This window comes from Bombina bombina, chromosome 2, assembly GCF_027579735.1.
Source record: "Bombina bombina isolate aBomBom1 chromosome 2, aBomBom1.pri, whole genome shotgun sequence".
Taxonomy (NCBI): domain Eukaryota; kingdom Metazoa; phylum Chordata; class Amphibia; order Anura; family Bombinatoridae; genus Bombina; species Bombina bombina.
Window position 1 is genome coordinate 289,722,991 of NC_069500.1, and position 17,676 is coordinate 289,740,666.

At 43.7% G+C, this 17,676-nt stretch overlaps 1 protein-coding gene across 3 annotated transcripts in view; it reads left to right on the forward strand.

Moving 5' to 3' along the window:
• DMXL1 (Dmx like 1) overlaps positions 1-17,676 on the forward strand; it is a 383,924-nt gene that overhangs the window by 327,218 nt on the left and 39,030 nt on the right. For all 3 annotated transcript variants that reach the window (XM_053701585.1, XM_053701589.1, XM_053701586.1), the window contains one exon: positions 12,295-12,422. In XM_053701585.1, the coding sequence (XP_053557560.1) occupies positions 12,295-12,422 (128 nt within the window). The remainder of the gene's footprint in view (positions 1-12,294; positions 12,423-17,676) is intronic.

The following is a 17,676-nucleotide window of genomic DNA, read 5'->3' on the forward strand; positions in this document are numbered from 1 at the left end:
CTTCCAAGAACAAATTGCTTAACATTCCTTTCAAGGGGAAAACGCTGTTTGGCCCTGACTTGAAAGAGATTATTTCTGATATCACTGGGGGCAAGGGCCACGCCCTTCCTCAGGATAGGTCTTTCAAGGCCAAAAATAAACCTAATTTTCGTCCCTTTCGCAGAAACGGACCAGCCCCAAGTGCTACGTCCTCTAAGCAAGAGGGTAATACTTCTCAAGCCAAGCCAGCCTGGAGGCCAATGCAAGGCTGGAACAAAGGAAAGCAGGCCAAGAAACCTGCCACTGCTACCAAGACAGCATGAGATGTTGGCCCCCGATCCGGGACCGGATCTGGTGGGGGGCAGACTCTCTCTCTTCGCTCAGGCTTGGGCAAGAGATGTTCTGGATCCTTGGGCGCTAGAAATAGTCTCCCAAGGTTATCTTCTGGAATTCAAGGGGCTTCCCCCAAGGGGGAGGTTCCACAGGTCTCAATTGTCTTCAGACCACATAAAAAGACAGGCATTCTTACATTGTGTAGAAGACCTGTTAAAAATGGGAGTGATTCATCCTGTTCCATTAGGAGAACAAGGGATGGGGTTCTACTCCAATCTGTTCGTAGTTCCCAAAAAAGAGGGAACATTCAGACCAATCTTAGATCTCAAGATCCTAAACAAGTTTCTCAAGGTTCCATCGTTCAAAATGGAAACCATTCGAACAATTCTTCCTTCCATCCAGGAAGGTCAATTCATGACCACTGTGGATTTAAAGGATGCGTATCTACATATTCCTATCCACAAGGAACATCATCGGTTCCTAAGGTTCGCATTCCTGGACAAGCATTACCAGTTTGTGGCACTTCCGTTCGGATTAGCCACTGCTCCAAGAATTTTCACAAAGGTACTAGGGTCCCTTCTAGCGGTGCTAAGACCAAGGGGCATTGCAGTAGTACCTTACTTGGACGACATTCTGATTCAAGCGTCGTCCCTTCCACAAGCAAAGGCCCACACGGACATTGTCCTGGCCTTTCTCAGATCTCACGGGTGGAAAGTGAACGTAGAAAAAAGTTCTCTATCTCCGTCAACAAGGGTTCCCTTCTTGGGAACAATAATAGACTCTTTAGAAATGAGGATTTTTCTGACAGAGGCCAGAAAATCAAAACTTCTAAACTCTTGTCAAATACTTCATTCTGTTCCTCTTCCTTCCATAGCGCAGTGCATGGAAGTAATAGGTTTGATGGTAGCGGCAATGGACATAGTTCCTTTTGCGCGAATTCATCTAAGACCATTACAACTGTGCATGCTCAGTCAGTGGAATGGGGACTATACAGACTTGTCTCCGACGATACAAGTAGATCAGAGGACCAGAGATTCACTCAGTTGGTGGCTGTCCCTGGACAACCTGTCACAGGGGATGAGCTTCCGCAGACCAGAGTGGGTCATTGTCACGACCGACACCAGTCTAGTGGGCTGGGGCGCGGTCTGGGGACCCCTGAAAGCGCAGGGTCTTTGGTCTCGGGAAGAATCTACTCTCCCGATAAATATTCTGGAACTGAGAGCGATTTTCAATGCTCTCAAGGCTTGGCCTCAGCTAGCAAAGACCAAGTTCATACGGTTTCAATCAGACAACATGACGACTGTTGCGTACATCAACCATCAGGGGGGAACAAGGAGTTCCCTGGCGATGGAAGAAGTGACCAATATCATTCCATGGGCGGAGACTCACTCCTGCCACTTGTCTGCAATCCACATTCCAGGAGTGGAAAACTGGGAAGCGGATTTTCTGAGTCGTCAGACATTTCATCCGGGGGAGTGGGAACTCCATCCGGACATCTTTGCCCAAATCACTCAACTGTGGGGCATTCCAGACATGGATCTGATGGCCTCTCGTCAGAACTTCAAGGTTCCTTGCTACGGGTCCAGATCCAGGGATCCCAAGGCGACTCTAGTAGATGCACTAGTAGCACCTTGGACCTTCAAACTAGCTTATGCATTCCCGCCGTTTCCTCTCATCCCCAGGCTGGTAGCCAGGATCAATCAGGAGAGGGCGTCGGTGATCTTGATAGCTCCTGCGTGGCCACGCAGGACTTGGTATGCAGACCTGGTGAATATGTCATCGGCTCCACCATGGAAGCTACCTTTGAGACGGGACCTTCTTGTTCAAGGTCCGTTCGAACATCCGAATCTGGTCTCACTCCAACTGACTGCTTGGAGATTGAACGCTTGATCTTATCAAAGCGAGGGTTCTCAGATTCTGTCATTGATACTCTTGTTCAGGCCAGAAAGCCTGTAACTAGAAAAATCTACCACAAAATATGGAAAAAATATATCTATTGGTGTGAATCTAAAGGATTCCCTTGGGACAAGATAAAAATTCCTAAGATTCTATCCTTTCTTCAAGAGGGTTTGGAGAAAGGATTATCTGCAAGTTCTTTGAAAGGACAGATTTCTGCCTTGTCTGTGTTACTTCACAAAAAGCTGGCAGCTGTGCCAGATGTTCAAGCCTTTGTTCAGGCTCTGGTTAGAATCAAGCCTGTTTACAAACCTTTGTCTCCTCCTTGGAGTCTCAATTTAGTTCTTTCAGTTCTTCAGGGGGTTCCGTTTGAACCCTTACATTCCGTTGATATTAAGTTATTATCTTGGAAAGTTTTGTTTTTGGTTGCAATTTCTTCTGCTAGAAGAGTTTCAGAGTTATCTGCTCTGCAGTGTTCTCCTCCTTATCTGGTGTTCCATGCAGATAAGGTGGTTCTGCGTACTAAACCTGGTTTTCTTCCGAAAGTTGTTTCTAACAAAAACATTAACCAGGAGATAGTCGTGCCTTCTTTGTGTCCGAATCCAGTTTCAAAGAAGGAACGTTTGTTACACAATTTGGATGTAGTTCGTGCTCTAAAATTCTATTTAGATGCTACAAAGGATTTTAGACAAACATCTTCCTTGTTTGTTGTTTATTCTGGTAAAAGGAGAGGTCAAAAAGCAACTTCTACCTCTCTCTCTTTTTGGATTAAAAGCATCATCAGATTGGCTTACGAGACTGCCGGACGGCAGCCTCCTGAAAGAATCACAGCTCATTCCACTAGGGCTGTGGCTTCCACATGGGCCTTCAAGAACGAGGCTTCTGTTGATCAGATATGTAAGGCAGCGACTTGGTCTTCACTGCACACTTTTACTAAATTTTACAAGTTTGATACTTTTGCTTCTTCTGAGGCTATTTTTGGGAGAAAGGTTTTGCAAGCCGTGGTGCCTTCCATCTAGGTGACCTGATTTGCTCCCTCCCTTCATCCGTGTCCTAAAGCTTTGGTATTGGTTCCCACAAGTAAGGATGACGCCGTGGACCGGACACACCTATGTTGGAGAAAACAGAATTTATGTTTACCTGATAAATTACTTTCTCCAACGGTGTGTCCGGTCCACGGCCCGCCCTGGTTTTTTTAATCAGGTCTGATAATTTATTTTCTTTAACTACAGTCACCACGGTATCATATGGTTTCTCCTATGCAAATATTCCTCCTTTACGTCGGTCGAATGACTGGGGAAGGCGGAGCCTAGGAGGGATCATGTGACCAGCTTTGCTGGGCTCTTTGCCATTTCCTGTTGGGGAGGAGAATATCCCACAAGTAAGGATGACGCCGTGGACCGGACACACCGTTGGAGAAAGTAATTTATCAGGTAAACATAAATTCTGTTTTTCTTTCATCAGATGGTGAGAATCCACAAGACTTCACATGTAGGAATTACCCTCCTGACCACTAGGAGGAGGAGAAAGAAACCCCAACATACCAGAATTCTAAATCTCTCCTACTTACCCTGAATCCACAGTCATTTTTTTGCCTCCTTGAAGGAGTGATGTAAATCCTGAAGTGCTGTTCTACTCGTCGGTGACAGGGGTTCTCTAACAGATCTGAGAACCCATTTCCTTCTTAGAGTGCCTTGTCAGACAAAGGGCTAGACAAGGAGATTTCAGCCAGGCAGTGAAAGATCTTTCCACCATGTGGAAATGTCACAGGCTTCCAACGTGAAATGTGGATTTGTCTTCCATTCCCCTAGTACTACAGTGTGTTGTTCCTTGTGAGATCCACTGCCCTCCCCAGGTGAAATGCAAATTTATCTGCCAATCTCTTGGGTTGTTGAATGCTGTTCCTTGTTAGATCCTTGGCACTGTGCTTGCAGTGCCACAGATGGGCCTGTCTACTGGAAGCAGTTACGCTGCAGAGGAAAGCACAGTGGACGAATTTCCTGACAAGTAAATACTTTGCACCTTCATAACCCACTGGCTATTAGTATGTATAAATTATTCACATAATATGGGGGCATATATTTATACATCACACACCATCTATAAGTAGTTTTAAGCCCTTTTTCTTCATAAATGGAAAGAGTCTACAGCTGCATTCGTTACTTTTGGGAATTGAGAACCTGGCACCCAGAAGGAGACAAAGACTCCCCAGCCAAAGGCTTAAATACTGCTCCCACTTCCCTCATCCCCCAGTCATTCTTTGCCTTTCGTCCCAGGAGGTTGGCAGAGAAGTGTCAGAAGTTTGCCTTTAGTCTCTTATGGAGGGTAGTACTCTTCAGCATGGAACTGGAGTTTTAAGTAGTCCTGTCAGCCTTTCAGTGAAAGCAGGGATGAAAGTTAGATTCCGGAGATGCAGGGAGAGTCTTCCTGCGAAACCATCCCGGCTCATTTTAACAGCTCCACAAGCAATCAACGTTGACTAGTTTCGCTGCCTGCTTTCTTCTCTCAAGTCCATGGCAGAAGCGATGCTACTGTCTGTCACACTTGAAGGGCCGTGTTCCTGTTCCACGGCGTAGAGTCCGGTAAGATCGTTTCATTTTACTTTAGTCATGATTGTATGGTATTATAAATGTTTTCCGAGAGGTTAACACCTTGCGGGACTAACTATAAATCAGGGTCTCGGGGAGGGGCTCCTTTTGTATCTTGGAATCAAGGGTTAATATCTCTTGAGGGGGGTTATTGAACAGCGTTTTTTTAATCATGTTTGTGATTCGACCTGCTTATGTGTAGTGTTACTTAGGCTCATGGCTTGTGAAACATAACGGCATTTGGAAGTGATGCAACCTTTTCAGTCGGGCACGCTTTTTTTGGACTCTCCATTTCTGCATTCCTGACCGTGTGGTGACAGAGAAATTCTGATCTCCTGGTGTCGGGCTCTTTAGAGGTGGTGAGTGCCCCAGCCATTGTGGGTGTCAGGTGCCGTTTAAGTTTTTGGTCCAATTTTTGTATCAATATCCTAGCTATGGAGGAGTCTGATATTGTGAAGATGGACGTCTCCGTTTCAGTTTCTAATCCTTGCGCAGAATGCGTATTGCCCCGGATGATACTAGCCTATCAGTTATGTCCTGAATGCCGCATTAGAGTGCTTAATTCCTCAGGATCGGGGAATCGAGGGGGCGCTAAGCCATCCACCTCTGGGGCCTCTGTCCTCCGAGTGGCGAGTTCCCTTCCACCATACTATGCATGCAGGTAACCCAGAGTTTGCTTTATCCTTCTCCGAAAGGTAGCTTCTTCCCACCAGGGGTTTCGGCACAATGTCGCATGTCCATAATGTTGGCACTGGCGCGTTTGCAACTTACAGAAGTTGGTTTTAGATACTGCTCGTGTTCCATTGTCCAGGGCTCTTCAGGCTTTAGGTGGCTTGTTCAGCTCTCTGGGGGAACGACTGTCCCTGAGGCTTCAGGGACGGAGTCATCTTTCACTCCAGCGGGGGTATGCTGTGATTTTCGGTATAGACTGACGCGCCTTTGTGTTCTTTTGAGGCATGCTTTGGCCTTGTCGGAAGATCCCATCCTTAATGGATCTGAGACTTCTCAGTCTTCGAATAGCTTGCAGAATTAGACATAAGGGGATGAAGTAATCTTCTTATAGTCTTGTTATCAAGTACTCCTTCCAGTTTGAGCTTGGTAGAACGTGTTGGGCCGTTCTTGCGGGTGCGTCTGTTCTTTTTTGGTGATAAACCTAAGGGTTGCCTTATCTTTTATTTTATTTGGATTTCAAGCTCATGTTGGTTTTATATTTCCTTCAAGAAGTTTGTCTGGAATCGATACTCATGATTCTTTGTTCGCACTGTTGCTTCTAAGGAAGTTTGTTATGGACGTGTTTAGTCCTATGTGTGTCTGCTGTTTTTCCCTCTCTAGGGGGGATTCTGTGCGGCCTTGACAGTGATGACCCTTGGTTTCAGGCTGGTCCTGATTTGGTTCAGATCCTTCTGACTTGAGGCCTAATTCAGACACGTGGCACCTGTTTTGCCTGGCTGGTCCGGGATCGGGACTCAGAGTGTCTCACATATTATTGTGTTCTTGTTTTCTTTTTTAAGTTCCAGCTAAGCATCTGAGTGGACCTGAGGGTCCGTGAGGCATGGGGGATTGGTTCAGTCCTTATTGGCCTCTCAAGCTGGTCGACTGGGACTCGGAATTCTGCTGCGACTCTCTCTTTGATTTTGACTTTACGTTGGGATGTGGAGTTTTTCCTTCCCCGCGTGGGTTGGAGGTTAGGAGGATTTAGGACCTCCTTGCCGCTGGTTCTGGCGGGCTTGCCTTCTGCGGCTATTGGAATTGTCCTTTTGAGGTTCTCTTCTTCGGATGAGATTTCGGAACTTTGTCCGTTGCTCCTTAGCGGTCTTGGCTGCCTTATGGGGGGGCGTTGTGGCCTTTTTCCTACTTTGGGAATTTAGTCGTTCCCTATCAGGGACGATAGGAGTGTTGTCTCCTTTTTACAAGCTTCGCTTAGGGGGTTTTCTACCAGGATTTGGAATGCTCTATGGTCCTCTGGTACTCCTGATTATGGAGACTAGCCTTTGTTTTTCTCACTCTTCGGGGTCCTCGATGTTTCTCTGGGTGTTTTAATGCCTTTTTGGGCTTTAGGCTCTTAGTGCTACTCTGTCGTACTTTAGTTCCTTTTGGAGTGTTGGACTCCTGCAAGGGTTTTCTCTTTCTTTTGGGTTGGTATTTTCGAGTGAGTCTTGTTCCCATTTTTCGAGTTAGTTCGGTTATGTTCCCTGTGATGTTCCCTTGAACGATCTGGGGCTTAGGCCTATAGTTTTTGTTGTGGATCTTCTGGATGTCCTGAAGACTTACTGTGGCTGGTTTGCTGTGATCCAGTTTTTCCAGGGAATATAGGCTATGACCTTCGGTCTAGTCAGTTGGGCTGTTAGCAGCTTGGCCAGGTTTTCCGTGCCTTTTGACGGAGGTGTGCTCCCCATTTTGGGGAGTTGCTCGATGTTCATCTATGTCTGGATGATTTTCAGTTGGATTTGTTCCTCAGCCTATGGCTTCATGTCTTATGAGCTTGTGCGCTGTTCTTTCTGTACTCTCCCCTTTGGGGGGGTGGTAGGGATCCTCCTTATGGGGGTTGGTTGTCCTGTCCTGTGTGCAGATTGTTGGAACAGGTGTTTTTTATCCGCTCTCTGGGGTTCTGTTTCTTCTGGGGAGATGATGTCTCCATGTTTGAGACTTTCATGGCGTGTCGTGCTGGGTCTTCTGAGGGCTCAATTGCATTTTCTCTGTTCCTCTCCTATAGTGTTCTCTTTGGAGTTCCTATTGTTAGAACTCTTGGGTTGGCACCCGAGCTCCGTTGGGGTGGCTAAGTCATGGGGGACCATTGTTTGGGGTCTTTTCTGTTCCCATCTGACAGCTAGCTGTAGTGGCCTGTGGGTTACTTTTGCTGCCTAGCAAGCGTAGGGTTTGCGGTTTGAAATCAGTTGCAGCCATTTGCACCTTGTCTGTGTGTTGCCAGACTTTTGCCAAGACTCTTTTGTTCGCCTTGGGTCCTTTGTGGTACAGTGAACCTTTTTGAGGTTTCTGTGCTTTCTCCATGTTCAAGATGTGTGTAGGACTGGCGGCTTTTTGGTTAAGCCTGTGATGGGTCCACTGCTTAGTGGATGTTTTGCAGTCTGTTGGTTACTGTTTGTGACCTATCCTCTGCTATTCTTACTTGCCTGCAAGTATTTTACTTCAAGGTCATCCTGGTATGACTGTAGTATGTGGTGTTGACCCAGGGGTTTGCCTTCTGGGTTTGCTGCACATATATCGGTTTCTGAAGACTTCAATATTTTTATTTTTTTTGCTTCTGAGGACTCTGTCTTCAGTTGTCTTTTAGAATGCGGTAGCACTATCTTTAGTTCTTCTCTGTGTCGGATTCCCGGTTTTAACCTTGGGTTTCTGTACATTCTGGGGTCTGGGCGTTGCCTCCCCTTGTTTCTCACGACTGGTTTTGGTCTCTGTGAGCTTGACTTGGTTCCTGGTGTTTTCTTTTTCTTGGAAACGGTTATACCTCTTTTTATGGTCTTCCGGGAATACTTGCTTGTTCCTCCATATCCTTTTCCCTTTTAGTTGATCCCTTCTCTGGTAATGGGGTGTGTTGTTGAGGACCGCTTACTGGGCGACGGTGTCTCCTGGAGGCGTGCTGGCTCGGTTGCGTTCCTCTCTGCGATCTCTAGCAAGGCTTGTGGACTGTCTGCGGGTCAGTGTCCTTGGGGCTTTTTCTTTTTCAAAATTTCTCGGATTCGGACGAAGTGGGGTTTTTGTTGGGTAAGGTTTTTTCAGGCCTGGTGCCCTCAGAATGGGCCGCCTTTTGTACTCTCCCATTTGAGCATTCAGTGTCCTCTATAGCTTGGGTATTGTTTTCCCAAAAGTAATGAATGCAGCTGTGGACGCTTTCCATTTATGAAGAAATTGCTTACCTGATCATTTTCTTTTCTTCAGATGGAAAGAGTCCACAGCTCCCCGCCCGTGTTTTTCTGTGGCGTCTGTTATTTTTCTTCTGGCACCTTTCCACCCTGATATTTCTTCTACTGTTCCTTGTTCCTTGGCAGAATGACTGGGGGATGAGGAAAGTGGGAGGGGTATTTAAGCCTTTGGCTGGGGTGTTTTTGCCTCCTCCTGGTGGCCAGGTTCTGAATTCCCAAAAGTAATAAATGCAGCTGTGGACTCGTTCCATCTGAAGAAAAGAAAATTATCAGGTAAGCATAATTTACGTTTTTGGACACTTTTTAATACTTAATTCTCAAAGAGGTTACCCATAAATATTCTGGAACTTCATGCAATCTTCTGTGTTCTCCAGAGTTGGCCTTACCTTAGGCAGGAATCTTTTCTTTTATTGCAGACAAACAATGTCACATCAATGGCTTATATCAATCATCAAGACAAATCTCTGGCAATCAAATTCTGGAATAGACTGTCCCTGTAATTTAAGTATCCTTGTGCCTGCCTTGTAGGCTTTCTCTCAGGAAGGATCTTAATTCTCAACGTCCTTTGTTCCATCAGGATCTCAAATTTCTGACAACTTGGTGATAGTCACATAGTGTTGTGGTTTTTCTGCCAATGTTATTGACACCTTGATTCAGGCTATAAAACCAGTCAGGTGTATTTATCATTATGTTTGGAAAACCTTTTTCTCCTGGTGTGCTTACAGGGGATACTGTTAGAATTGTTTTGGAATCCCTAGAGTTCTCAAGTTCCTACAGGATGGTTAGGAAAAGGGTTTGTCAGCTAGTTCACCTATAGGCATATTTAACATTAAATACATTTCATAAGCATAGTATTGAGGTTATTCCCCGCCTCTCTCTAGTCTGGGTGCCACCAGGTTGAAATATTTCACTACATTCCAGTTCTGACCTGTGTGCACATGTGCAGCAACTCTCCTTCAGATACCTGCAGTGTAACCTAGGTTCTGTAATTGCTGCACCCATGTTTTTCATCCATTTTCTCCTCCATGGATTCTTAATCTGGTTTTAAGGGTTGTTTGTGCCTCTAGTGTTGATCCTATGCATGGTCTAGACCTTCACCTTTTATCTCAGAAGTTTCTTTTTCTCCTGACTATTTATTCTGCCTGGAGAGTTCCTGAGCTTTCGGCTTTATCTTGCATTATTTTCTTCCTAAGGTGGCATCTACAGACCAATTCAGGAAATTGTGGTTGTTTCTCTATGTCCAGGTCCTAAGAATTTTAAGGAGCGACTTCTTCACAGCTTGGATGCTGTGCATGCTCTCTTTCTTCTTCTCTATCTGTCCATTTTTTTCTGGTCCTTGCAAAGTTCAGAAGCTATGACTGTTACCATGGCTTTAAGGTCTTAGGCATACCTGGTTGTGGATAATATTCCACATGAGAGTATTACTGTTCATTCATCTAGAGCAGTTTGCACCTCTTGGGCCTTTTCGGAAGGCTTCTATAGAACATATTTGTAAGGCAGCTACTTGGTCATCTTTGTATACTTTTTTAAAGTGTCAACATTTTGATGTGTATACCTCTTCTGATGCCGCTTTTAGCAGGAGGGTTTTGGAGATTGTAGTGCCTTAACGGTTTTCTTCACTATTTCCTGGTGATTTCATGGGCTTTACTGCTTGGTTATAGATAACCCACAAGTCTTTTGGGTTCTCACCATCTGATGAAAGAAAAGTAAGAGTATGCTTACTTGATAAATGCATTTCTTTCATGACAGTGAGTCCATGAGCCCCTGCCTTTCTTATGTATAGTTGGCAGCAGTACTTGTTTTGCACTTCATTTGCCCCACTTTGTTTCTTCTGCTTTCTGTATCTTTTGGCTACTTGGCTATATGTGTGACTGTGGATTCGGGGTGGGGGGGATTTAAAGCCTTGGTATGTTGGGATGTCTTTGCCTCCTCCTAGTAGTAAGAGGTTAATTTTCACACCTGATGTCTCATGGACTCACCGTCATGAAAGAAATTAATATATCAGTTAAGCCTAAATGTTGTTGTTTTTTCCAATCCTAACTCAAAAATACTGAACAGATTTCTTAAATGGACAGTGTAGTAAATAATTAAAACAATATTTTAATCAAGAATAATGTATGTATTAAAAGTGCCATGGACACTTGTTAAAAATGTATCAGCTAAAGGCGTTAAAAATAGTATAAAATTCTCTATTCTGGTAGTTCTGATATCTGCTTTATGTATGTACGTAATTTACACTCCCCACACAGCTTGTTCTTTGGCTACAGCCCCTAGTCAGTGACTAACAACATCTGGGAAATTATAAATGGTGACAAAAAAAGATAATTATGTGCTGGTCCCCCTGCCCTCCTAGCTTGGCAGACATTATTGAAGTCTAGGAATAAGCGCCACTAGGGGGCGTGAAACGCGTTAGACTGTTTCTAACTATGCCTGCCCTCTGTTTGGGAACCTCTCATGTTTTAATTGTACAATAAAAGGTACGTTTTACTTTTACCACTTAACCTGAGTGCCTGCATCCATTATTTCTTCCTCAGTACTCTTACAGCCTGATCAGCCGGCAGGCTACGGCACTCCAAGTAGCTCTATATAGCAGCTTCTTTTATTATTTTTTGCTTATACGGACTGATGGCCTGACCGTGTTCCGGACACCCCTATCTCTGCATTATTTAAACTTGCTGTAGGACTTAAATAATAAATCAGGTGCTTACTCCATGAACTTAACCCTACAAGCTCTGCGCATATGTTCCTTATTATTTAGAACAGGGAATTTTATACTTATTTCAACCTTTACCTGCAACATTTTTAATGTGCTAATGGCACTTTTTATATACTATATACATTATTCATGATTACAATATTGTTTTTTAATGTTTGACTACACTGTCCCTTTAACAGTTTCGGGGTTTGTAGTTTCTCTCCAAGGAAAAAACACCATATTTGTTCAGTGATGATACTTAAAGGGACTGTCAAGTCCAAAATAAATTTTAATTATTCGGATAGGGCATGTAATTTTAAACAACTTTCCAATTTACTTTCACCAATTTTGCTTTGTTCTCTTGGTATTGTTAGTTGAAATCTAAACCTAGGTAGGCTCATATGCTAATTTCTTAGACCTTGAAGGCCGCCTCTAATCTGAATGAATTTTGACAGTTTTTCACCACTAGAGGGCGTTAGTTGATGTGTCATATAGATAACATTGAGCTCACGCACATTAAGTTACCTAGGAGTAAGCACTGATTGTATAAAAAGCAAGTGTGTCAAAAGAATTGAAATAAGGGGGCAGTTTGCAGAGTCTTAGATACAAGGTAATCACAGAGGTACAAAGTGTGTTATAACTGTGTTAGTTATGCAAAACTGGGGAATGGGTAATAAACGGATTATCTATCTTTTTAAACAACAAAAATTCTGGTGTTGACTGTCCCTTTAACACATAAAATTCTTGTTTGAACTTTGCCTATGACTGTGCTACTGTAATATATATGTGCTGTTCATTACAATTAAAACCATTTCACAGTGTAGTAGTCTGTTAAAAAGGTTAACATCTTCCATAATGTTTTACAGCTTGTGTAGCTGAATCTGCAAATATCCCTGAATCTGACATGTATTCATTCTTTTAGATTTAACTGGTGCTCAAGATGGTAGTGTGAGAATGTTTGAATGGGGCCACTCTCAGCAGATAACTTGCTTCCGAACAGGTGGTAATTCAAGAGTAACAAGAATTAGGTTCAATCACCAAGGAAATAAGGTATGTGTTTCCACTGTTTTGTACTTTCAATGTACATCTATACATGTTTTGTACTTTTACTGCTTTAAGTGAAAGTGTAGCATATTGTCATGTAGTGATGTTTTCTTTATATACAGATCGTATTCTAATTAGAACATTGCTTTGTGTAGTTGTATATTTTTTTTATTGTAGGGATTTCTTTCATACAGGTGGTAAGAGTTAACGATCCGTTACTCCTGGGAATTACTCTTCCCTGACACTAGGAGGAAGCAAAGATCCCCAAACCCCAAGAGTTCTATAAAACCCCTCCCACCTCACTGGTAAACTATTCTTATCTTTTCCTCCTTTGAAGGAAAACAAACAATGAAGATGTGCATGTTATTCTTTAGTGTGTAAGGGTTCTCAGGCTGAGTTGAGGGCCGTTGACCCTCGGAGTACAGTGTTTGTTGGAGGGATGTATTTGGAGTATGGGTAGTGACATATTTTTCACCTGATGGAAATTAGTCACAAGCCCTCCACAGGTGTCACTGTTGGGTCGTTAATTTACTCCTATTCCAGATCCCCTGTGTGTGTGTGTATGTGTATATATATATATATATATATATATATATATATAATTTTCTTCTTATAAATTTAAATGCACATCAGTTTTTTTTTTTGCATGCGTATTTTTTCTTTTAGTTTTTGTGCCGGTCTATTACGCATGTAGGCTTTCGAGTCTGCGCATGTCGGGATAGTGCACGTAGGCTTTTCGGGATGCTAAGGGTTAGGTTTTGCTGCACGTTTCCTCCTTATCTGATGATGTTAAAGCGTGCGCTCCCTCATTACTTGTGCACTAAAGATACTTTTGGAGGGGATAAGTATTTTCCCTTTTATCAAGAGCTCTCTTTTGGGGATGTAACTGCAAGTTATATTTCATGTGCACATTGCTACTGTTGTAGTTGTAGAGCCGAAAAATCTCCTACCAATTTTAAATGTGTTTATTGTAAACTGTCTGAGGTATTACCTCCAGCATATTTATGTAACACATGTTTAAATGTTTCAATGCATTACGGCCATTCTAATGCTGCTCTGGCTTCTAAAGGTTTTACTTCTCCTTCTGTTTGTTCCTTGCAGTGGAGTTTTTCACATTTTGCTTCTGGAGTCAAGGATTTAATTCATTCTACAGTATCTGAAATGTTGGTAGCTACGCCTTCTTTAAGTAAGCATAAAAGGTTGGTCAATAATTTACCTTCTACTAGTGCTAAGCCTGCTTAAAGGGACACTTAACACAAATTTTTTATTTTGTGATTCAGATAGAGCATGACATTTTAAGCAACTTTCTAATTTACTCATATTATCAATTTTTCTTCATTTTCTTGCTATCTTTATTTGAAAAAGAAGGCATCTAAGCTTTTTTTGGTTCAGGGTACTGGACAGCACTTTATTGGCGGATGCATTTATCCACCAATCAGCAAGAACAATCCAGGTTGTTTACTAAAAATGGGCCAGCATCTAAACTTACGTTCCTGCATTTCAAATAAAGATACAAAGAGAATGAAGAAAAATTTATAATAGGAGTAAATTAGAAAGTGGCTTAAAATGTCATGCTCTATCTGAATCATGAAAGAATACATTTGGGTTCAGTGTCCCTTTAAGGTCATATCTCTGCTCCTTCAGTTTTATTCAACAAGAAGATTGTTATCTTCCTGAAATTTTCTCCTCCTTGGAATATAAATTTGGAATGTATTATTATTATTTGCCTATGCATAAGGTGGATATTAACCTTCTTTCTTGGAAGGTTTTGTTTCTTTTGGCCATATTTTCTGCTAGTATAGTATGAGTTGTCTGTTCTTTCATGTTATCTTAATTTTCATCAGGATAAGGCAGTTTTGAGGAATAAATTTGACTTTCCATCTTAATACGAGGAGAGTCCACAGCTTTATTCCTTACTTGTGGGAAATACAGAACCTGGCCACCAGGAGGAGGCAAAGACACCCCAGCCAAAGGCTTAAATACCTCCCCCACTCCCCCAGTCATTCTTTGCCTTCCGTCACAGGAGGATGGCAGAGAAGTGTCGGAAGATTTCGGAGTAGTCTCTTATGGAGGGTGGAACTGGAGTTTTTAGTAGTCTTGTCAGCCTCTCAGTGAGAGCATTAACAAATGTTAGGGTCTGGAGATGCAGGGAGAGTCTTTCTGCGACACCATTCAGACTTGTATTAACAGCTCCTTAAGCAATCAGTGTTGACGAGTTTCACTGACTGCTTTCTATCACTCAAGTCCATGTCAGGAGCGATGCTACAACACTGTCAAATATGAGAGGCCGTGTTCCTGTTCCACGGTGCAGATTCTGGTAAGATCATTTCATTTTTTTTATAGGATAGTTCGTCGTTTAAGGAACCCATGGATAAGAAGACAGGGTCACAGTGTCACTCCTTTTATCTGTATAGAATTAAGGGTTAATATTTCCAGAAGGTGATTATTGAACAGGGGGTATTTTATACATGATTACTTTGTGTTTTTTGCTGCGACATGTGTGAGATGTGGCTTTGGCAATGTGTGAACATTCAGGTTCTAACTTCATTTGATTACTGCGCAGCCTGTTAGCTTTTTATCGGCTGCAGGGGCTGTCCTGCATGGCACTCTATGTGACCATCAGTTCCTTTCCCTGACCATCTGTTGCAGGAGACGAAAGCGGTTTCTCTGTGGGCCTGTGTCATAGGAGGTGGTGAGTGCCCCAGCCATTGGGGTATAAAGGTGCCATTTATTTTTTCTATAGTCCATATTAAAGGCACAAGCTATGGAGGACTCTGATGCGTTAGAGGGTACTCCCTCTTTGCCAAAATCTAATGCCTGTGTTTATTGTGAGGAGGCTGTGGTATATCCGCCTGCTCAACTATGTTCCACATGCCTTGATAAAATAGTGATATCTAAAAAGAACAAGATGTTTAGTACCACTGAGCCGTCCACCTCTGAGGAGTCTCCGTCCCACGAGCTGCGTTCCCTACAATCATCTCCGATTACACATGCAGTTCCCCAGTGCACTACTAATCCTCCTGCGGGAGGGGCCCTGTGGCCGCCAGATTTTGCTGATCAGTTGCAAACGGCGGTGTCTGCGGCCTTCAGTGCTTTACCTCGCACTGCTAAGCGCAAGCGAAAGGTTAAACATTGCTATCCTTCCCAGGGGTCATCTACTCCGTTGGATGTATCTGAGACTAAATTATCCGCTGATGCAGAGGACTCTTACTCTGGGTCAGAATCTGCAGCCTCTAAACGTCCGGCTGCGGAGGAACCAGACTTTAGGTTTAGGATTGAGCACTTGCGCTTTTTATTAAAGGAGGTGTTAGCTACTCTAGCGGTTCTTGAACCGAAGTTACCAGAGGAACCTTCTATTCCTAAGCTTGATAAAGTCTATGAGGACAGGGTGGTGCCCCAGACTTTCCTGGTTCCCGTAAAGATGGCGAATATTATAAAGAATGAATGGGAGAGTTGGTTCATCTTTCTCCCATTCTTCTTTGTTTAAGAAATTGTTCCCGGTTCCTGATTCTCAGCTAGAATTGTGGGGATCTGTCCCTAAGGTGAATGGAGCTATCTCCACGCTCGCTAAGCGCACCACTATCCCACTTGAGGATAGTTCGTCATTTAAGGAACACATAGATAAGAAATTAGAAAAGATGTTTCAGCACACAGGGTTTGTATTTCAGCCTGTAGCGGAGGTCACTGCGGTGGCGGGAGCCACTACCTATTGGTGTGACTCTCTGTCAGAGATGATCGAGGTGGAGACTCCCCTCGATGAGATACAGGGAAGAATTAAGGCCCTGAGGGTAGCTAATTCATTTATCTGTGATGCAAATGTGAAGATTATTCGCTTGAATGCCAAGACATCAGGCGTTTCTGTTCTTGGCCCGGAGGGCCCTATGGTTGAAGTCGTGGTCTGATGACATGAAGTCCAAATCTAGATTACTTTCCCTTCCATTTAAGGGAAAGGTTCTTTTCGGTCCATGCCTGGACTCTATCATTTTCACGGTCATGGGGGACAAGGGTGCCTTTCTACCGCAGGATAAGAAGAATAAACCTAAGAGTCCTAATTTTCGTCCCTTTCGTTCAGACATGTCCCAACGACAGCAGTCTGCTGCGAAGCCCAAGCAGTCTAAGGGGTCTTGTAAACTATCTCAGTCTTGGAATAAAGCCAAGCAGAGCCAAAAGCCTGCCGAGACAAAATCAGCATGAAGGGGGGCCCCCGATCTGTCTCTGGATCTCGTACGGGGAAGACTATCTCTTTTTGAGGAGGCTTAGACGAGAGACGTGCAGGATCCTTTGGTTCTGGAGGTTATTGCCCAGGGTTACAGGATAGGTTTCAAGACTCACCCTCCTAGGAGCAGATTCCTCTTCTCAAATCTATCGTCAAGACCAGAGAAACGAAATGCCTTCCTAGAGTGTGTAAAGGAATCTCTCCTCTCTAGGAGTAATTGTATCGGTACCTCTAGCAGAAATAGGTCTAGGGTACTATTTAAACTTTTTCGTGGTCCCAAAGAAGGAGGGCACGTTTCGCCAGATTCTAGACCTAAAGTGCTTAAACAAGTTTCTGTCGGTCCCATCGTTCAAGATGGAGACGATAAGGTCTATTCTGCCCTTCGTTCAAGAGGGTCAGTTCATGACAACGATAGACTTGAAGGATGCTTACCTTCATGTGCCAATACACAAGGATCACTTCAAGTTCCTAAGATTCGCTTTTCTGGACCAGCACTTCCAGTTTATAGCTCTCCCCTTCGGTCTGGCTATTGCTCCAAGAGTCTTTACGAAGGTTCTGGGAGCTTTGCTCGTGGTGGCGAGATCCAGAGGTATTGCAGTAGCACCTTATCTGGACGACATCCTGGTCCAGGCTGGCAGAGGACCATTCTTCTACTTCTTCGTTCTCATGGATGGAAGATAAACTCAGGAAAGAGTTATCTGGTTCCTAGTACCAGAGTGGAGTTCCTTGGCACGATAATAGACTCCATATGCATGAAGATATTCCTGACAGAACAGAGACTTTGCAATATTGCCTCCAGCTGTCTTGCCCTCCTCAAAGCCATCTGTGGCCCAGTGTATGGAGGTGATTGGGCTCATGGTATCCAGTATAGATGTCATTCCTTTCGCCAGGTTCCATCTACGACCTCTTCAGTTATGCATGCTGAGGCAATGGAACGGCGATCACTCTGATCTATCCCAACAGATCTCTCTGGACATCCGGTCAAGGGAATCCCTCTCTTGGTGGCTCCATCCAGATCAGCTGTCCAAGGGGACATCCTTCCTG